The sequence below is a fragment of the Hyalella azteca genome, unplaced genomic scaffold (assembly GCF_000764305.2).
Source record: "Hyalella azteca isolate HAZT.00-mixed unplaced genomic scaffold, Hazt_2.0.2 contig4592, whole genome shotgun sequence".
Classification (NCBI taxonomy): Eukaryota; Metazoa; Arthropoda; class Malacostraca; order Amphipoda; family Hyalellidae; genus Hyalella; species Hyalella azteca.
The window spans coordinates 115,811-138,603 of record NW_025934805.1 but is presented as its reverse complement, the minus strand read 5'-3'; the positions used below and the strand labels follow the sequence as shown (position 1 = coordinate 138,603).

The 22,793-nt window shown below is 39.3% G+C and overlaps 1 protein-coding gene and 1 long non-coding RNA gene across 2 annotated transcripts; both read left to right on the top strand.

Moving 5' to 3' along the window:
- Positions 1 to 822: 822 nt before the first annotated feature.
- LOC108677661 lies at positions 823 to 9,731 on the top strand. Its single transcript, XM_047880065.1, has 6 exons — positions 823 to 1,054; positions 1,684 to 1,740; positions 2,125 to 2,303; positions 3,653 to 3,787; positions 6,521 to 6,656; positions 7,960 to 9,731. The coding sequence occupies exons 1-6, from the start codon at positions 971 to 973 to the stop codon at positions 8,527 to 8,529; spliced, it is 1,161 nt and encodes a 386-aa protein (XP_047736021.1). The 5' UTR covers positions 823 to 970; the 3' UTR covers positions 8,530 to 9,731.
- Positions 9,732 to 19,118: 9,387 nt separating this feature from the next.
- LOC125177738 lies at positions 19,119 to 19,871 on the top strand. Its single transcript, XR_007156640.1, has 2 exons — positions 19,119 to 19,435; positions 19,781 to 19,871. It is a non-coding gene; the product is annotated as an uncharacterized LOC125177738 (long non-coding RNA).
- Positions 19,872 to 22,793: the final 2,922 nt, after the last annotated feature.

The following is a 22,793-nucleotide window of genomic DNA, read 5'->3' as shown; positions in this document are numbered from 1 at the left end:
CTCTGTGTGAACTACTGACAGGACAGCTCTGTGTGAGCTGTTGACAGCTCTGAATGAACTGCTGACGGCTCTGGGTGATCTGCTGGCAGCTCTGTGTGAGCTGCTGACAGCTCTGTGTGAACTGCTGACAGCTCTGTGTGAACTGCTGACAGATCTGTGTGAACTGCTGACAGCTCTGGGTGAACTGCTGACAGCTCTGTGTGAACTGCTGACAGCTCTGTATGAACTACTGACCGCTATGTGTGAGCTGCTGACGGCTCTGTGTGAACTGCTGACAGCTCTGTGTGAACTACTGACCGCTCTGTGTGGGCTGCTGACGGCTCTGTGTGAACTGCTTACAGCTCTGGGTGAACTGCTGACATTTCTGGGTGAACTGCTGACAGCGCTGTGTGAACTACTGACAGCCCTGTGTGAACTGCTAACGGCTCTGTGCGAACTGCTGACAGCTCTGTGTGAACTACTGACAGCTCTGTGTGAGCTGCTGACGGCTCTGTGTGAACTGCTGACAGCTCTGTGTGAACTGCTGACAGCTCTGTGTTAACGTTCATATTTTTGCTTGGCTGGACTTGACCTTGGTGAAAAGTGAATATTTTCGTAACTCTACTGGGCTTTTTTAGCTAACTTAAAAACCAAGCAACTATATTTTCATCATTTTAGTTCATTGTTTTCTTTCCTATAGAAAATTCAACACAATTAAAATGTATTTGAGGATTATTGAACGGATTTTTTCATGTACGATGCGATAAGGCTATATGATTTTTACTTTACGAAGGACAAAAATTGCGTTTTTTATCTGTATATACTATATAGATCCATGATCAATTCCTTGTATCTATTATTGAAATAATTCATGTTCAGTTTCACACAAACTAAAAAGGACAATAGAATGCGCTTGATATCTCGATATGTTTACTAGTAAAAATATGTATAGTTAATTTATCTATTTGTAGCACATTGAAATAGGGCCAACATGGCGGCCATGCGACGACACTGGATGTTGCTGATGGCGACAGCGGCCCTCGCGTTCTTTCTTGTCATGTTGTCTTCTACGTCGGTGAGTCACTTCCATTCTTACATTCAAAATATTAGTCTTAATATTAAACTTTATGTCTAATGATGACAACTCTAATACCCGAACTCTTATAAGTTATTGCTTCCACAGACAGTTCAGACATTTTAAACTACAAGACATTTTACGTTGAATCAACGATCAATAAATTAAACGTTGTTTCAACGTCATTTATCAGCTGGGTCTTGGGTTGCGTTTGGAAAAGTGCAGCGGATCTAAAAGTTCAACTCGCAGCGTTCAGAGTGCAGCGCGACTTGACCAATTTGTGGTGAAACCGAAGGGTTTTATCCCTCAATTGTATTTTACTAAAAGAAGCATATTTGTTGACTCATATACAAGAACATTTGTTGTATTCATTTAATAAAAGAAGCCTATTTGTTGACTCATATACAACAACATTTGTTGTATTTATTTTACTAAAAGAAGCATATTTGTTGGCTCATATACAGCAACATTTGTTGTATTCATTTTAGTAAAAGAAGCCTATTTGTTGTTGTTGAATAACTTTATTATTCAAGTTATACAAAAATAGTTTAACCAATCTTAATACTGTCATAATTTAGATCAATTGCAAACTTTGTTCAATTCATCTAATCTTATTTTTGTTTTGCCAGCTCTCCTCGCACGCTGCCGTCACGGTGCTAGGGGGGCAGAGTGACACGCAAGACGAGGTGCGTGAGCTCTTGTAACCACCCGCAAAAAATTACAATCGGTGGATGTAAATTTTTTCTCACTAAATTCTGTCTAATGAAGAAGTCTGTTTGTGAATGCTTTAACAATTTTGGTTTAATGTTTAAGATTTAAAAATTTTATCCCAAGTAAAATTTTATCCCAAGTTTACTAATTGCAAGTAAATACTTACATGTTTTAACATAACTTCAACAGCTTGAAAATTATGTCTTCCGGATTGCATGGGATATATAGCTGTGACTTTAACATTGTCTTGCTTAATCCGAATTCGCCATTTTTTGCATTTTATTTTGTTATTTTGTATGCATTACTAATTTTTACCCATAATAATATAATGTAAGTAATATGTTGCACAAATTGGGCAGATAGCATGGCGCATGCGTGGCCCCCTCATGGCCGACGACCCGCGCCTCATAGAATACATCAAGCATCACCTGCTCCTACCGCCCTCACGCCTGCCCTACAACCTAACCATCGCCTCCAGTCGCCGAAATGTCTACCTCTCCGCCATCTTCATCGCCAGCATCGCCAGACAGTTGTTCAGGTAAAGGCAACCTCCCTATTTTTAGGAACTTGCATGATCAGGTGCAAGTAGACTTGTTGAAATGTCTACCTCTCCGCCATCTTCATCGCCAGCATCGCCAGACAGTTGTTCAGGTAAAGGCAACCTCCCTATTTTTAGGAACTGCCATCTTCATCGCCAGCATCGTCAGACAGTTGTTCAGGCAAAGGCAACCTCCCTATTTTTAGGAACTTGCATGGTCAGGTGCAGGTAGACTTGTACATGTAAATGCAACCCTCCTCATCTTTAGGAACTTGCATGGTCAGGTGACGGTAGACTTGTGCATGTAAATGCAACCCTCCCCATCGTTAGGAACTGGCATGGTCAGGTGACGGTAGACTTGTACAGGTAAATGCAACCCTCCCCATCTTTAGGAACTGGCATGATCAGGTCACAGAAGCATGCAAGGCATGCATATTTGAGAACGTCTCTAGGGCGAACATGATTTTTCTAGAACAGTTCATGATATTATTTTTCTTTGCATGGTCTTGCATCAATGTTCATTATAATGAACATTGTGTATTATACATTTATAATGTGTATACTGAATACATACATGAATGGTACTAAAGTTCCCAATGAATTACAGTAATTTGTAGGCAAATAGTCAGAGTTTCAGTCGTAGAAACTCAGTATTCCTATGCAATGGAAATAGTACATAGCGGTGTCAGCGTTGCTTCTGCCTTTAGACCTGTAACCGATTCTAAACATCGCCGAATTTTTATAGCTTGCTGCGTGTCTCGACCACGTAACTCACCGCGCCGATTTTGCTGTGCATAACCGCCCTATCTCCTCGCCATTTCGGCCATACTGTATAGCAGGAAGCTGGGATCGAACAATAACGCACTGCTCCAATCTTGGTCATCTGAACTTTAGCTACTGGACCATCCTGCCTCATGTGGATTAAATAGAAAAAAATTATAAGAGATTTAAATAAAATAGAAAGCAGTCGTGACCAAATACAGTATGTTAGCTTAACACTGCACACTCGTGGTGCAATGAAGAGAAATAAATTGCGATGTGCAGTGGTTGTGGTCTTTGAAAAAATGCGGCAGCCACCATTGAACCTTGGTTTGTTCTGGAGTTGTTAACGTTGGGCAGGTGCGGAGTGAAGTGTTCAATTAAATATATGATTCGATATGCTTGAATGAAAAACCTATTTGTACTGGTATGTCTTCAATAGTACTGAGGAGGTGAGGCTTTGATAGAATGTACCCCTTCCCATTAGCACCCTGCTATGTAGGAAGGGCCAAGCAGTTTTGGTGCTGCTGTTATTAATATGTGATCCTTGATTTGAAATAATAATTAATGTATACTTATACTCTGGGCAGGGGGAAGAAGGGGTTCTTCGTGGAGGCGGGGGCGCTGGACGGAGAGTACATGTCGCACACGCTCAACCTGGAGCTTCAGCTGGGCTGGCAGGGGCTGCTCGTCGAGCCTGACCGAAACAACTTCAGCAAACTCAGGTCACTGGAAGTCAGACGTTTTGGTATCTGAAAATTGAACAATGATTGCGCCTGGTCGTGTGGTAGCAAACACAACAGACTCAGATCTCTCGAAGTCAGACGTTTTTGTATCTGAAAATTGAACAACGATTGCGCCTGGTCGTGTGGTAGCAAAGACAGCAGACTCAGGTCACTGGAATTCAGACGTGTTGATCTCTGAAGTTCAACCATGACTGCACCTGGTCGTGGGATGGTTAAGATTTTATATGAATTTTACAGGATGTTCATACCAGTAACTCAACGTAGAACTGAATCGGAAATGTACTGATGCTAATATTGATTAACGTTGGTAATAGATTATTAGTGCTGTAAAACGAGTATGAACGCATTCAAGTACAGACTGACGAAGCCATGCAGGAACATATGTTCAGTCTTGAAATGCCTATAGCACCTTACGAGCCTGGCATTAATAAGCCCAGCATGCAGCTATCTCAATCAATCGTCAGTTATGGAAAGATCGGGTTCAAAAGACCGGAACCCTTGTGGAATCAAGTCGCGAAGAGTACAAGAATCGGCAACAGGCCATGGCCTATTTCTTCAGTGCTGACACTTCTATTCTGTTCTATTATTCACGTCATGAATTAAGCGTTTGAGCAGAAACAAATTCGGACACGTCAGACCTAAACGAGCAGAGATGAAATGCGCAATTTACAATACACATACTGATACATTTAACAGATGTGCACTAAACATTTATCCAACAACACCATTGTTCAAAAAAGGTGACAAAAGGAGCCCCGGCAACTATCGCCCTGTCAGTTTATACAAGTATACTCATGGTTTATACAAGGTCCCCGAAGGATTACTAGAATTTGAAACAAGAACCAACACCAGGGGCCACGGCTATAAACTAAAAAAAACTGCGCTGCAACATCTCCACACGACAAAATTTCCTCTCGCTTCGAATCACCGACATGTGGAACAGACTCCCCAATGACATCGTTGGAGGCTGACATCGTTGGAGGCTGACATCGTTGGACGCGTTCAAGAACAGACTAGATAAAGCTATGGAAAAATATATGTTCAGATTTGAAATGCCTAGCACCATATCAAACCCGGTGCAAGTCTAGTAGCTACTTGAAACTATCGTCAGTCATGAAAATATCCGGTCAAATGAAACGATATTAGATCTTCTGTGAACAAGGCACGAAAAGGAAAAGAATCGGCGACTGGCCACATCAGGCCTACATGCACTTCAGCGCTGAGATCAGTATGTTATGTTATGTTATGTTAAAATAACCAACGTCAAATGAAGCTAATTTTAGTTACCACTGACGTCGTAGCCGAAACTAAATCTATCTAAATTTCGATATATAGATACACTATTGGTAACCCAAATCACCTGGAGTGGAAGCAGTACACTATAATCTCACGTGCAACGATTTCAGAAATCATAGGTTGTTTTTTCGTGAATTTTTTATTCAATAAATAAGCTTTCGTGTGTCTTTTATAGTGCTTCTTACGCGACTATTATTTAGGCATTGACATTAGTTACCTCCTGCTTAAAATTTGTTGAGGAAAATCGTTCCGGAGAAGCAGAAACTTTAAACTTTTCAGCTTCTTACTCCTCAGTTGGAAAGTGCCTTGACTTGCAAGTCTGGATGGTATAGCACTAATATTTTTGTAAAGAGGTAATTTAAGACGAAAACCCACCGTATAGAACGTCGAGTTGAATACCCCCAAGTGTTTTTCAATATTCCCAGTTGAGATTTCTTCCAAATTTCATTAGGGATGGACCTCTTAATAAAATTTTGTTATTCATTTTCCATGATATTACCAAAAGGAATTCTATGCCAATGTTTTTATCAATTAGTGTTACGAATTACATTACAGTATACTTAAGCGATGAGATGCAATTCGGACCAGGAGTTCAGAGATTTTGACAGGAGTTCAGAACAATGTAATTTCTTGGTTTTGTATCGTAAGATCGAGGACGATCTTCTACGAAGAGGGGTCGTGTCAGTGAATAGTTTGTGCATACAAATCCTGATGTATTTATTAGCAGACCTAGTTAACTTTTAGCTTGCCGTAAGCGCTGAGTCGACAGCTTATGTTTCACTAGGACAAGAGCTTTGTGGGCGGAGGAAGTAAGTCTATAAAAGTGATGGTCACTTTAATAAGCTCCTCATTAGCCAACAGGACCACCGCGCGATGTTGCACTCATTGTAAGACTTACTCCGACCGTATGGTCCAAACTGTTATAGCCGTGTTTGTACCTCTAATGACTCTGCGACGTATGCGAGTCTGTCAAGATAAGTCTATAGGCTAGACAGAGTTTGTCTTTACTTATCCTTCACATAGTCATCGGATAATTGTGCTCAGGTTAAATCTAACTTCAATATATAGTCCCGTCAACTTTGCCCCCTCCCCGGACAGTTTTCCCGCTCAGCCGAAGCAATTAGGGTGAAACATTTTCCATATTACAAGTTGCTATAGCTCAGCTTTGTCACCAAGTATTTCATGAAAAATTGGCGCTTTAAGGGTAATGTTTTCAGTATATTAATGTATTAATGTTGTAACAGCGTTCGTTATCATTGCTTCCGTCATTCGAGCATGTATTTTTGATGGTGATGTTGCCCCCATACAGGCGAGACATGTAGGGCTCAGTTTCGTAATTGACATAATTAGCTAATTAATTGCTTTGTGTCTGTAGTTAATTATAATTATTATTAATGTTCTGTGACCCGAGAACAGATCAAAACAAAGGAAGGCTTGGACGAGCGCCGTCTGCCTCTCCGTCACCCCATACGCTGAGGAGATGCTCCTCTGGCGCGCCGTGGAGGGTCATGGAACCCCAAGCCTCATACAGGGCACTGGCAGGCTCTTTTCGGTGAGTGCAGGGCATATACTCGTGGCAGGTCCTCGCCGTGGACTGCTAAATTTCGTTTCATATTATTATTAATATGTTATTATATTATAGATTAAACTAGTATTGATATTGATATATTAGTAAGTAGTGTTAGGTGCGTTCATCTGCCTTAATGAACTTACAACTAGCATATATAGTAAATGCACTGTTTGTATTCAATAGCCAACCGGAAGATTTTATCATCTGCGCTAAGTGTGGCAACTGTTGTGAATTGTTGCCAGATTATCTTGTGTTAAGCACTAATCATTTAATAAATTAGAGAATAAGCTGAATAACTGCCTGAAAATTCAACGCTGATCCGCTGGGACTTATCTATTTGCCATTACGATAATTTCGGGATAACAAAAATTGTCTTCACTTAAAAGTTTGCTTAAGGCTTGTAGTCAGAATGCAGCGAAGTCTGAGAGCGAGGTTTTCGCGACCATCGTGTAAAATCCTTGATCTGCCCGAAGCTCGGCCAGTTGCTACCCTCGAGCTTGTACTCTTTGTAATATGATATCCTAGCCAGCCCCTTTCTCGCGGCAACTGGTTGCTTTCAGGTGGCCGAGGAATGGCCAACGGTCGGCTATAACTAATTGGACTAGGCCGACCACTGGCCACGTATTATTCTTCGTTCCTCATTGAGTTCGCCTTCACCATGCCGCCCGTCGTGAACTGACAGTCGAGTAATTTACGACGTCTCTTTCCCCTCAAACTTTCCACAACGCCGCATTTGAGCAGCTGGTATGCGGGATTTTTCCTCCGCGTATCAGCAGGCTCGATCATAACTGTTTTTTGAGAAATAATATTTATAACAAGGAGGCTGATCAAGGAATACCGAGTATACCATTCAATGGAGAACAAAAATTACAGCCCGTTTACATCTCGAAAAAAGTATAAAAGTCGCAGACTTGATGAACAATAATATTCAAAGTTTCTTGAAATTTCCTTTCATTCAAACTCTTTTAATGCAAAGTTTACATATTTTTTGTTCCTGTCCACCGTTTATAAATAAATAGCTGTGTAAGCATGGAAAAATCCGCAACGCCATCTCATTTACGAGTTGAGTAAAGTCTAATCTAATTTGTGAAGAAACGCATAGGGAAGAGCCGAGCCCGTTCGAAGCCTCTCGGTTCTCAATCAGACTAGGACAAAGGATATTAAAATTGGGATAGAAACCGCCAGCGTGAAGTAAATGCTATAATTACACGTTATCGTTAGCTTACCTGGAACTGCTATATTTCTCTATCTTTGCATGTTTAAACGCCAGTTCTTTGCTGTGCAGAGATATGAGCTAGCCACGGAGTCCGAGCTTTACAACACTGTACTCTCATCGGCGCAGTGCGTGCCAGTTTCTTCACTACTTCTGGCATTAAACATCACTCACGTCGATTTCTTCGTCCTAGATGTGGAGCAAGTCGAAGAGAAAATATTATTCTACTTTCCGTTTGAGAAAATAAGCGTGGATGTTTGGGCTGTAGAACACGTGACTGGCTACGAAGACCAGAGTTTCATTCGTTTCATGATCAGCAAAGGTTACTACTATTTCGACGCGCTGTGTGCCGAGGTGCCAGACTTTATTTTCGTCCGAAAGGGGAGTGAAATTTTTGAGTCTTTGCAAGTGCCAATGGAGCCAACGAACAGATCAGCCATCTGCCACTTCAAGAAGGTCAGAACAAGAACCAACTACTCTCTCGCAGTCGAAGACTTGCGTGACTTGCATCACTATCCTCAGTTGATTTATAGAGATGTTCCTGAGGTCAATCCCGTGCCGTTGGTTGGAGATTACTTCTTATCATGGAGTCCAAAAGCTGAAAATTCGAGTACAATGACAAAATATGTCGTACTGCAATAACCCGAAGCCCATGTTGATCAGGGCTGATTACTCGCACTATTTTATACCTCGTCAAATGTGATTATTAGAATTGACATAAAAATCCACGATTGCGGCTTCAGGCACTCATTATGAATTGTATATATGAGAATTTACAGTTTACTTTACCTGCCACCATATCATCAATTACCTTAAAGAAAATTCAAGTTAAGTTCATAGTTCATCTGTAACAACTATGCCGAGCCTTCACATAATACTGAAGAATATAATCAAAAGGCAATGGACCTCCTATCAATAAACTGATGATGTGAGCAATGATACAAAAATAATACTATAAGAAGTCCTTTCTCCTCTCGCAAGATCCAAGCCTAAGGACAGCAGTATTGGATAAGCACACTTCTGACGTCTTGTGTTAAGGGCATTAGCAGTGGATAAGTACACCTCTGACGTCTTATGTTAAGGGTATTAGCAGTGGATAAGTACACCTCTGACGTCTTGTGTTAAGGGCATTAGCAGTGTATAAGTAAACCTCTGACGTCTTATGTTAAGGGCATTAGCAGTGGATAAGTTACACCTCTGACGTCTTGTGTTAAGGGCATTAGCAGTGGATAAGTACATTTCTAACGTCTTGTGCTATGGGCATTAGCAGTTGATAAGTACACATCTAACGTCTTGTGTTAAGGGCATTAACAGTGTATAAGCACACCTCTAACGTCTCATGCTAGGGGCATTAGCAGTGGATAAGTACACCTCTGACGTCTTGTGTTAAGGGCATTAGCAGTGTATAAGTAAACCTCTGACGTCTTATGTTAAGGGCATTAGCAGTGGATAAGTTACACCTCTGACGTCTTGTGTTAAGGGCATTAGCAGTGGATAAGTACATTTCTAACGTCTTGTGCTAAGGGCATTAGTAGAGGATAAGTACACCTCTAACGTCTTATGTTTAGGGCATTAGCAGTGTATAAGTACACTTCTATAACGTCTTGTGTTAGGGGCGGTAGCAATTGATAAGCAAGAGACGTCGGCAACCCGCACCAAGGAGAGACTATGTAGAAAAATTCACGTTAACCTGCTACCGTGATAACTTTACATAGTAAATAAGACGAAGTCAATACCCGAGATCTGCGCTGTGGCGTAAACGAACTGTGTCCATAGAACTACTCTCAAGATAATAGCATCGATATCAGTTTCAAAAATAAATTAAAATTTTACCCGAAACCTAATCAGCATTTTTGGTCAAAATTTTTTTTATTCATGTTTCCATGATGAACAATATAAAAATGTAGTTTCTTCACTTAAATAATTATAATCAGACACACTTTCATCTAATCGAAGGCGTACGTACCGAGCGTGACTGGATATGCTCTGCCAAGGAGAAGGGATGAAAACGAACGTGTATACAAACTGAAATGAATGTATTACGTGAAAAAATAGGTATTATTTGAGTTAATAGCAATGTCAATTAGATTAAGAAAAGATACACAAAAATACTAATAGGTAAATAAACGGTGCCAGTGGGAAAAATAATTTCAAATCTTCAACATATTTACCATCAAATTTTTCGTATTTCCCTACTTAGGTGTGAATCTGTATAGCGATATCCGCGAACAGGAGATTATTCCTTTTACATAGATTGGTAAGATTTCGTTAGTAAATATCTTATCTTTTCTTGGACAAGACGGATTAAAAAGTCGTTAAAAAGTAATTCATCCAAATTCTAAAAAGAAGTCGCAAAAGGAACTGACTAATTTGAGACATGGAATCTTGTTCTTGCTTCAATTTTCTGCTAAAATGTGTTGGTCTAAAGGCGAGTTGGGTGTTCACAAACATATGAAAGCTAACAAATGATATATAATGCAGGCCAGGTGCTGCAGCAGCACATTCGGTGCGTGGCTCGTAGCTGGACGATCCAGGAACGTCTTCTCTGTCACCAGCTTCATCTGGAGCTCCTACAGGTGTGTGCGATGCTCCATGGCCGTGCTGGTGACACAGAGACAACAATGAATTATACTTAAAAAATCAAATAAAGAAGATGCGTCTACTACCACTTTTACTCGTGCTTAGTGAGCCTCCCGTTAAGAAAAATATGGGTCACGGAAGGACCCATATCATGATAAAGATAAATTATTATGATAATTATTATGATATTAATCATTATGATGAAGTTAATAAAGAGATCTAACATCACCAAATTTCTCAAGTTAACGACACATATATTGGCTCAGGTTCTACAATTAACGCTTATAAAAAAGTTGAAATATTCCAGAAAACATCCCAGTGGAATCATTATCATTAAATTTGATTAGCTTGAATATCCATGAAATTCTCGCAATCATTTAGACAATTATGAAGGCCCAACAAATATCATCCGGCACGGCCACTGGACGGAATACGGCCGTTATTAAGGCAGAGGACTTTCATGATCGCTACGGTTACGGCACGCAGTCGCGCCACTCTACGGGATAGCATTACGGATCAGCGTACGGCGGAAAAATTACTGAGCATGAAAATTGTTTGGAAACATTTAATTCCAAAGCGGTTGATTCCGCTATATGTTGAAGAATTAGGAGTGATCAAGTGCTGAAACATCACGATCGAACATCAATCTATACACGTCTCTATGTTTTTGTAATGTAATTATATCAAACATTAAGCTATATACGTCTCTGTCTTTTGTGATATAAATTGTATCAAACATTAACTCTATGCACGTCTATGTCTTTTGTGATAGTAAATAAATTAGACATCAATCTATACACGTCTCTGTTTTTTTGTAATAGTAATTAAATCAAACATTTATCTATACATGTCTCTATGTCTCAGGTAATATTAATTATATCAAACATAAATCTATACACGTCTCTATGTCTTTTTAAATAAATTAAATCAAACATCAAATCTATACACGTTTTATTTTACGCGTAACGAGCGTTTCAATTCAATCCCCATACCCACAAGTTGCCGTTGAATATGAAAAACAAAAATACAATAAAAAACAATACAAACATAATATAAAACAAGACAATACATCCAAGCCCAAGTAAGTAGAGCTAAGTCAATTTCCCAGCTGTGTCAAACATGTAATTTTCTTTTTTTTTCTTCGTTATTCAAATTATAAATTTGTCCACGAATTATGTTGCATCCAGAGGAACCACGGGCGGTGCAGCACAATGTCTTCCCATCAATCCAACAAATTACGGGCCACACAAAGTTTCTTGCCGCGCACGTTCCTCAAGATCTGTCGGGAGCCGCGAGATCATCACACGACTATTTATTTTATAGTATGAAGGCACGTTGGTTTTATTCATTTAACGAGTACCATCAGTTTATTCTACCGTGAAATCATAACAAAGTAAAAGCGTTTAGTGTTGCAAGTTTTGGCAGTGTGGGTCAGTAGGGAACTGAAAAGCGTGACATAAGCACTACAGGTACTCGTATTGGGTTAAAGCACACACTTAATTGTTCAGAACACTACGCCTCCGCTACCAACAACAGTTCATTTGAGGTATGGCAGCACAGCAGCAGGAGGGAATCTTACTCAGGAAAAGCTCTCCCTGTGGGACTGATCTGATGACCGCATACACTTATGCCGTACATCAAAGGCAGACCATGATCGTCTCTGATAAAATATGAAAATCTTTTACAGTGTCTCTATCAGACGAAAAACTAGTACGAGGGTATGATTATAAGCATTAAAATTAAGGCAGGATAAATTTTCGTCTATTGTGCTGTTCAACATGTATTTTACCTGTTACTATTTACCTGTTGCTTCTTCTGAGACTCGTATCCAATCTCATCGTCTGACTTCTTCGAGTTCTCTACTGAACCTCCGAGGTCTGGGGATGGGACACCATCTTCCAGGTTATGACTATAGGCTATTTCTACACGATTTGCGAGAACAAATTATCAATTATAATTATTAACCGACATTAACTTTTCACGCATTTGTCACTCGAGTTTAAATGTACTTTTGTGTCACGATTTTTCTTCTAATCGTAAAGTTGATCGTCTTCACAATTCACTTAGAAGTACTAGGTATACACAGGCACAGATTACTTGATTTTGAACTTGTAGCACAGCAGAGCAAATGAAGTAATCCAACACTTCAACATACAAGACTTCAACAAGAACAATTTGTCTATATAGCTCTTGCTGCAGCTGTTGGCCAGATCATCTGATTCTTCGTCGTCGTCGCCAAGTTGATTCACTCAATAAATTCCGATCTGAGTCTGAGAGAAACTTATTAATAGCTTTAAATTTAATCTGGGTTTCTTATGTTGAATGTGAAATTCATTTATTTAGCAATTCATTGAGGTACTGTAATAATTGCATAGAATTATTAATCGAATTCAGGTAATGATCTAATGCGCGAAAACAGTTCATGTCAGTCAGGAGCATCAGTCGATCAATTTCTCACGAATAATCTTTACCAAAGTAATTGACGCAAGTTCTCGTATGTCCACTTTTATCTTATTTGGGCGGCGGGAACTTTAAATAATAATTCTTATTTACTCATCGTCTCTCATTTCTTAGATCTGCAGGATTAGCAAAAGTGCACATATTGCAGAGTGACCTCAGATCGGTTCATATGTGGACCGATTTCTAATTGATGCTGTATATAGTTTTTCGCTTGATAACTTAAAAACGTTCGTTAAAATATGACATATGGAGACAATTATGTTATATCTAACTTACATAGACTGCAAATAAATTTGAAACTTAGCATCAACAATTATAAATTGGAATTATTAATGACTCATACAAAATGCATTTTAATTTTCCACATTCATTTCCCCAATTTTGATGCCTCACAAATTCGTCCCGACATTTAATCAGATCTACCAATTTTAAGCAGGAAGGTTATCCCAATCGAACAATTTCGACCATCGATTTTACGAAATGTGCCCGAAAAACCAAAAGGAAATTACGACAGTTCCATAATCTCTCAAATTAATGTCGTGTCTCTTCATATACCATCATCTTCCATGCAGTCCTTACGTCTCGTTCGATTTGAGAATTGCCCCTTTGTACCCCGAACAGCCAGGTTGTAAACAATTCGCCGCGATTTTATTGTTAATGAACAAAGTTACTAATTATCCAATATAATTAATTTTGATTATATTGTATAATAATTAATCACACAGAAAATTAGGATTTAGTTCGTAAAATAAACACACTTATTAAGTTTAATACCATAAGAAAAATATTAAATTGGCTTACTTTAAACAAAATGTTGAAAACCAGGGAATGCAGGACCGGGCAACACGTCTCCCTGCTACGACAATCAATGCACTAACTTATGTGCTATTATTACCTTATGCTGTTGTTCAATATTAAATTTTAATTCATAAAATAATGGACGTATCCTTCTGTTCCGTATGCCACATTTTACCGCACTTTCTCCTATAATATTGACATTGGCAAACTTGCAAATAAATTTCATAACATATATTAATAAAAATCTCGAATCATGCCATAACATTTCAATCTTTGGTTCAGAGCCTATACTCAATGATTGGAAGAATACAATTCAACAGGTTAATCATGGTTGTTACTCAAAGCAGTTATTCGTTAAAAAAGTTGAAACATAGAAGCAAACTATGACATGAGATGAAGTAGACAAAAAAGGAAATAATAATAGGCTTTATCGAAAAATAGGTTTTTGCAGTCGTAAAAATTTAACACCGATAATAACTCTGACCGTGAAAACATGTGGCTCGTGTTTGTAATACACTTTGATTTGATTTAGGATTCAAAGTATGGCATGAAGGACCGAGTTTCAAACTTTATCACAATGAAATTGATAACAAACTTCATCAACTCATCAACAAACTTCATCAACTCATCAACAAACTTTATAAACTCATCGACAAACTATTAATTCATCAGGGAGACGTCCAGCAAACTTGAGAAATAAGAATGTTACGTTTGCGTCATAAAATTCCGATCGTTAAAGAAATGCTTGTAAAATTGCAAAAATATATAAGAAACTAAACCACTAAAAAATAGTGACAAGTGTCAAATTCTTTCTGATCAACTTATTTCCTTCAATTCAATATCAAATTTGTTCCTAACTAATCAATCACAGTTTATTTGTAACATATGAAATTTATTTACACAGCAGGAGCGAGTAAGATGTATAACAAAATAAAATAAGGTTCTTATTTAACTAGGGCCGGATGGGTAAATTATATTTTAACCTCAATCATCATAATCTTGATATTGAATAACTTCCCAGGCACTTGTCAATTAAACTAAATAGTGAGAAGAGTTTTCTAAATATTAACCAATATCATTTTTTAGCCTTTTCTAGTCTTCGCCGAAAGCTTTTAATGTTTATCAAGAATGAATTGTTGAGTTGGCAAGGTTCAATTTCGACGCACTGACCAGTCCCACTTCATTACATTATTTTTTTGATGCAGTTAGCTGAAGGTCGGAACCCAATTTCAAGATTGTAGGACGGAAGGACTGCGTGACACTTTGATTGACCCAGCTGTAGCAAGTGCAGTGAGCTCACCGGTGGGCGGTAATCACACCCGCTGTACAGAAGACTGTAGCGCGGTAGCAGTTATATAATTCACAGCTTCCCCCCTTAAGGAAAGATGAACCAGTATAGTGAACAGATGCTGCAGGAGCGTCATACCGCCATTTTCTCCCACAGTCCAAAATCATGCGTACCATGGGATATGGTTTGAATGTGGCTCACGAAGCTCCCAAGCCCCAGTTATTGTTTCTGGCACCGGCGTCACACTAGCAGGGCTTTAGGCTCTGGTGGTGGTCGAGGGAGAGGTACCGGAAGTGGAGGGAGATGGGCGAAGGCAGAAAGGGTGGCCAGGAACGCCGCCGCCTCTTCGGGACTGCCCCACAATGAGGAGACGCTGAGGGACGTGGGAAGGAGGGACAGGTAAAGACGTGCTGGACGGCTGGAGGGGGTCCCCGCTTTTCGGGCAGCTGGGGGAGCGTCCGACCCTGAATTACGGTGTAGTACTCCAGGGAACTACAGTATCCCGAGCGGAGCTGCATGGGATAGCGAAGTGCGGTGGAGGCGAGGAAGCGAGGCCTCTTCTGATGCAATCGGTGGTGGGGCAGCACAGTCGAGGATCTGGCGCATGATTGTCCGGTAGGTGACGATGAGGTCCTCCTTGGATAAACCTCCGTTAGTGCCAGCCAGGGCTTTAAGGATACGTAGAGAGCCCACCGCTTTAGTGGCTGTAGCTCTGACATTTGGTGAAAACGTGTAGTGGGTATCCGAGGTGCGCCTAGAATTTTGGGAGTTTTATCTAGACTCTATAGTCTAGAGGGATACTGCCGTTGCAGATAGTGGCGGAAGGGGGTGAGCGGGATTGGTGGGTGTCTGTGGTGATGAACGTGACGGATGACTTGCACGGTCCAGTTTCTTGGAGGCAGACCAGTCGGAGGCGCCCCGAAGAAGCCCAGCGAGGTCAGCCTCCGCAGCGTCAAGAATCGAGGACGACACGAAGATCGTGAGGTCGTCCACGTGTGAGTCCAAGAACTGGCTGCTGGACATATGAGGAAGATGGGGCGGTAGGATGAACCCTGGCTACCAGGTATACCGGGCCAAGCCCCAGTCAGTCATCTTCAACGTTGCGCCATCGCCTGAAAATAATTTTAAATGGTCAAATCACTTTACAGGTCACTATTAAAGCTATTGTAAGCAAGGTGTATGACTGAATTTCAGCTGAAAACTTTACTGGGATTGCTGTGAATTATGAGTCAACTTTTCTTAGTACTGCCACTTTGTTCAACACAATCTGACTGATGCAATGTATGATGCAAAACCCATCTTATTGCTAGACGAACTCATGCCAATTTATGGTAAAGTCACTCCTGTTTACGGCATCTTTGAAATAGCTGAAATACTCCTTGGAGCTGTGCAGCTTCACCTAACGACAATTAGGCCTTGCTAACAAATGTCAGCAAGGCTGCTACGACTAGGTCATTATTGAAAGGAGCGTTGAATATTGGTTAGACATATTTTTAATAATATAATGGTAATGCTAAATACAATTTAATAATTTATCATGTGTTGCACAGATTACATTGTACATCAAATTCACAATCAACTTACTGCTTGTCAAGGTATTTCCTTAGTCCGGCTGCTCCCGAAGGAGTGAAGTCGAGACAGGTAGGACCAATAGCTGAACCGCTCAATCCATCATCAGCGTCGAGGTTGGAGCAACCGTCTCAACTCGCAAGAATAGCTGTAATAACAAGTAGCAGATCAGAAGCTATTTTGGGGGGGGGGAATTATAGTATAGGTTATAGCTACCGTGAAGCAATTCATGTTCCTTAGGAACATTGTAACTTTTATTGTTGTTGCCTAAATGAAAAATGCATTCTTCACGACACCTCAAAAATTGTATTTTAGTCATGAGTGATTCTGATCTGTAATGGAGTACAGTAAATGAAATCATGAGAAAAGTCAGGTGGTGAAACACTTCATGAGGTTTATAGCTATTTGATGAGCACTTGGGATGATGTAAACTTTCTACATGAAGAAAAATAAGGTTATTGGTCTCAACTTCTAAAGAAACTTGATATGATTAGATATATTTAGAGTTTAAAGGCCAGATTAGGATTTAAGGTCGGTCAATTCCTGTTCACACTTATTTAGGATTTTTGGTAACCTTCAAAAAAAGTTTTTTTTAATTAATAATGGAATTATGTGCCACGTGTAAGAAGTTATAGAATCATTATATTAACATGTATATAATTGTTAGTATTGATAATTGTTGAATCTGAAATCCTACTGTTTGTACCTGCTAAAATTGTAACTGAATTCAAATTGAAATGGCATATCCATAGTTATCATTGACTTAATTATTTCCGTCATTTCAGTAATCAAACAATCATGTGCCTCAGTGATCAACATAAAATAAGATTATATTAACCCATAATTCACCTAATAATGAAGAAAAATCCATGCAAGTTACATTATTAAGTTTGGCACAATATCTACAAGACAGCAACAGGGTAGTTGATGAGAAATTTAGATTCATATCTCTGAAAATGATTCACAGCTCAAAAATTCTTCCTAATGTCTTGAAGTGAAGTTATGATTATTTCAACATCAATCCTGCTGGATCACTCAGTTTAGCAAAAAATATCAGCTATTTTATGATTCAAATTTAATGATATTTTTTGTCAGATACCTTGATGAGAACGCAGTTGTTGTGTGGACACTTGATGTATAGTTTGATGCCGGCCACTTAGACCTTTATCCGCTGCATTGATGCCGGCCACTTAGACCTTCATCCACTTCATTGATGCCGGCACTTAGACCTTCATCCGCTGCATTGATGCCGGCCACTTAGCCCTTCATTCACTGAATTGATAAAGGCCACTTAGACCTTCATCCACTTCTCATTGATGCCGGCCACTTAGACCTTCATCCGCGGCATTGATGCCGGCCATCTAGCCCTTCATTCACTGAATTGATAAAGGCCACTTAGACCTTCATCCACTTCTCTGATGCCGGCCACTTAGACCTTCATCCACTTCATTGATGCCGGTCAGTTACGCCACGACGCTTCCCAAGCTCAGAGCCTCAGAACGAATGTATATATAAACATAAACTATATATATAATGGCTAATAAAAAGAATATTTGTAGAATTGTTGCTATAAATGTTGGTCAAATGTTCGATCTGGAGTGATTTTACTTACCAATTTGCAGGAATTGGGATCATGAATCTTCGATCATATGCATAAGCGCGTTTCTTATCAACATCACCAAAGTCAAACCAAACTTCTACTATGTAAATTAGTCGCGTGGAGAGGCAAGTTCGAACCAAAACTTCACTCTACACCAGATTGTACGAGACGATCACCATTAAAGGCAGGATTAGTGGAGTTTAAACAAAGCAGGTGATGACGCAATGGCTACGGTCAACAATGCCTAGACATGGGTTGCTCACGGGAGGATTGCTGCGTAACGACTGGCCTAGGGCTCGGTCCATCTCTCTTGTCGAAGATTTCCAACCGGTGCCATCCGACATTGAATTCACAACCTTATACAGGTGGCGACATTTTTCTCGGATATGAGTTACCTTCAGATTTCTAATAAATCAGCTCCTATAACATTTCACGGTTAGCCGTTACGATGACCTCTAAAAGTTACAAATCACATTAAAGCATTTTTATACCATCCCATTATTGTAGGTTTCAAGAGGTGAGTGCCTCATACATACATAAGTCATGTGAGATATGAAATTTAATGTAAAATTACGCTAATTTCATAGTATCTTTCATCCATGATGTAATACTGTGAATTTAAAAAATATTCACACGATATTTTTTTCAAATAAATTAAGTAATTTCGATTGTTTAGGTATATATGAATCAACGAGGAAAAGTTATTTGATAGGGTAACTCAAGTAATTGTAGAGTCGCATTGAAACTATATTTAAACAAAAAACTAAGATTAGTTTTTCTATAATTTTGAGTAGTTAAAGCTTTTCGGGTCATAGCCTCATTACTACTTACTCTGTGCTTTACTTGGGGTGACGCGTCATGCAGTTTTAACGAGTACAATTGAGGTGAAACTAATATCGCCCGTGCTGCTTCACTTCACCCCTGTTTTGATTGACTTCACGTCAGTTCACATTTCCTTGTGGGATCTTCATTGATACGCCACCGAGATGTACAGCCTCGAACCTGTTCTAGCATTCATGGAGTAGAAGCTTAACTTCGGAAGCCTCGCCCGAGTACGGTTGGGATTTGGATGCGAGCATTGGGCACGTGCTGGATTTGGTGTTGTCAGCACTACGATGACCTCCTTCGGCACTCCTGGTTACCACGTTGGCTACGACTACGTTTTTTGGCCCCGGCAACATCTGCGCGGGTGTGTACCAGCCGCTGGACCAGCTACGCACCGACGTTCACCGAGGGATTTTTTAGTACCTCAGGTACGTCACCCCACCTTCGTAGGCACGGAGTGGGTGGTAGTGAGGTGCTAAATCCTGTTCCCTTTCACTTATGACCCGAACAAAGAATAAGCCCGTAATTATCAATTTTGAAACTATTCCTTAAAACATTTGTTGAATTATTAACTTTATAGCAATAAAAACCTTATAACTTATACGAACGTATGGTAAACCCTTTTAATGACTCGGATTATCTTTTTGCTACGATGCGCAGCCCTCTTTCACCTTTCCTTAAAAAGGACCTTTTTCGCATTGAGCCCTTTTAACGTCCGAGCATTTTTTTTTTTCATGATCACTGTAATCACCGTTTCGTTTTTGATTGTCCAGGATTTACGGGTTGGGCAGACGCGGAAGCAAGGCGCAACTCCATTGCCTCTTCACACCCAGTGAAGTGGAGTCGCTACCGCAAATTTTGGAGGCAGTACCGAACAAGCTTAGGGATGATGGCATTAATGCCATTTAGTTAATTTCATAAAAGAATCTACTATTTGAAACTTGCTTGTAATCGTGTTTTGTTTGACCTCAATTCCTATTGATTAGTTTCCTTGCTTCCCAAAGTTTTGTCCAATATTGGAATCAATTATTCCAAATTCCGTCTATTTCGTATAGACAATTTCTGTATATGATGTCAAAAATGAATAAATTGCGCTATTTTACCGTCGAAAAGCTTAAAGAATTTGCATATTTCGATTTTGCGCTCAGGAGAAGCTGTTGGATACAAGTGCCCCGCAGTAATTGGCCGCACCAATTTTATAATTTTGCACGTGACCATGTCGGTGGTAAATTTCTTATTTAGTTTAGATTCCATTTGCAGCAGGTCACAATATTTTTCAGAATAGCACTTTCGTCTCCAATTACTGGGCACTTCAAAAACTTAGACCTAAACTTAAGGCTTTCGACGCGGCCGAGTAGTCAAAGATTTATTAATTGATTCCATTTATTGATACACGCTTCACTTCAAATAAAATATCCCATTATTTCGCGCAGAAAAACTTTGAAAGCCCAAATTTTATCGTATTTTCAAGGCTTGTATGCAGTTTCAAACGATTGCAAAAACTTTGCAATTAATGTGAATAATGATCAAAATTACAAATTTAATTCATGACATCTAGTTAAGCAATAATTATACAATATTTACCATCTACTTAATCAAAGCAGCATCACTGACGTTCCGTGAGGGCTTCTTCCTCGCGGTTACTTCCATAGATACAATCGCTTCTTCATTAACCTCCCTTGCATAACTTATAATCTAACTAATTACACTTTCTCTCCTATTCTCAATAGGGGTACAAATGCATAAAGTTCTACTGAATATACAGAAATAAGAATATTTTATTGGCATATTCGATTATCTTGCTATGTGTGTCATCAACTCTCGTACGATTTCAACTTGCAATAAATTATTATTACAATCGAATTCTTTTTCAAACATCGATATGGATTTTCAAAATGAGAGCAGCAAAATAGGTTTCAAGTTAAGACGCTGCAATTTAAATTCATCTCATGTAATTTCCTGACAACACACTGAGTTTTATAGCAAAAAAAAAACAAAATCAACGATTAAAGGACTCATGCGAGAGTCGCGGATCGGAATCCTATTAAATGCTTTTCAAAAGAAATGGACCTAGATTCCTAGAAGTTAGAAACACAACAACAAGCAGTGAAGAATGAAGCATTCTGCAGGTGAATTTATTGGAAGATGTAATAGCCTGAAAATCGTTAGCGGAACTGATTTTCCTAAGCCTATCCATGAAATCCGGCAACATGAAAAACGAGACGAGAGAGTTTTCGATTGCAAGGGAGACTACTTTCTTGTTAGGGCTGCACGCGTGGCTCAGTCAGGACTCTGGAGGCTGTGGCTGAGCAAGTGCTACCCATTTGTAATTGTACAAATAGGCGAGACACTCAGAAAAGTTCGTGCAATTGTCCACCAAGTTGCAGACGCTCAAGCGTGCTTTACTTATAACTGAATATACACACCTATGAACCTTTAACATATTTATAGGAAAAAATTCATATTAAACAGGTCAAATTTCTCGATAATTGCGACTATTGGATGGTTATTGGTACTCTGGAATGTTATTAGTTTAATTACTCGCAATATGCGATCTTCGTTCTATAAGTCCCGTTATTTTTATTTAATCTGAATCGTGGCACGGCAATTTCCTTCCGTGTGTTGGATCGAATTCTGAAAAGAATCTAGTATGAGTAAATTAATCTAGATAATCAGAAAGCTTGCTACATGTTCCAAATTTTAATAATAGAGCTATATCAGTGAAATATGATTGGTGATGTAGGTTTGCAGTACATTCAAAAATCCATTTTTTATGTGTCAGTCATTTTATGTCCTTGAGTGGCAGAAATAGTTCAGTTTGTGCTGAATTTTGCCTGATTAACTGCATATTCAGTTTATTGTTATATCAATCACTCCCATCACAATATCTTGCTTAATTGCACTTAAATTTATATATGACTGTATTTTTGAGCCCCAACGGGTTAATAAGAAATATTTAGTAACTGGCTACTCAGAGGAGGCTGTGCACTGGGGCATGGATGGCATTACCTAGCTGATGATTATTTGAAGGCATTTGTAAAGAAGAATCGTATCACAGGTTGTAAATAAAAATTGTGTCACAAACTCTGAAATGGTTCTTGGCCATTATCATTAAATGAAAAGAACGATAGAAGTTTATATCTTGAAAGTCTTAGCCGCGTTTCCCCCAATAATGTTCAATTGAGCTGGTGTTGCTCTCAGCTGGGCACTACGAGGTTCGGGGTGAATGCATGCGCTGTAGTGCGGTGATCATTTTCGGCTATCAGGCGCGTTTCATGCGCATGTCTTCCTCGAGTTGGACGTTGATTGTCTGTCTAGTTCTAATTGTTGTCTTCTAATTCACATTAAACCTTAGCGATGCCAAACTTCAGTTAGCTTGTATAAGAATTGATAAAATTTCACATGCACGTAAGGAGCGAATCAGCGCCGTGGTGTAGGCTTTCCATAAATCAGATAGATATATCTAAATAATAAATATACAATATTGAATTTCTGATTCGTCAAGAAGGCTTCACGGAAGGACCATGAAGGCTACCTTCTCGCGGTAATTTTCAGACGCTTCTTTTTCTCCCTCACTACGATACATTATAACTATACACTTTGAAATATCTCTCCATTATTCATTATATGTTAATATTCTATAGATAATTTTTACTAAATATATCTGAAATCATCATATTTTTTGGCATACTTAAATATCTTCAGCTAACTACTGAACACTATATATTAAATTAAAGCATTAGAAAACGCTTGTATCCCAGACTAATCTAATTAACTAAACTAATT

Bases quoted from the DNA above. Each gene is read 5' to 3' on its own strand.
- LOC108677661 (XM_047880065.1), top strand. From the start codon at position 971: ATGGCGGCCATGCGACGACACTGGATGTTGCTGATGGCGACAGCGGCC. The intron at 2,304-3,652 runs GTAAAGGCAACC...TACTCTGGGCAG, and splicing joins ATCGCCAGACAGTTGTTCAG to GGGGAAGAAGGGGTTCTTCG. The intron at 3,788-6,520 runs GTCACTGGAAGT...ACCCGAGAACAG, and splicing joins AACAACTTCAGCAAACTCAG to ATCAAAACAAAGGAAGGCTT.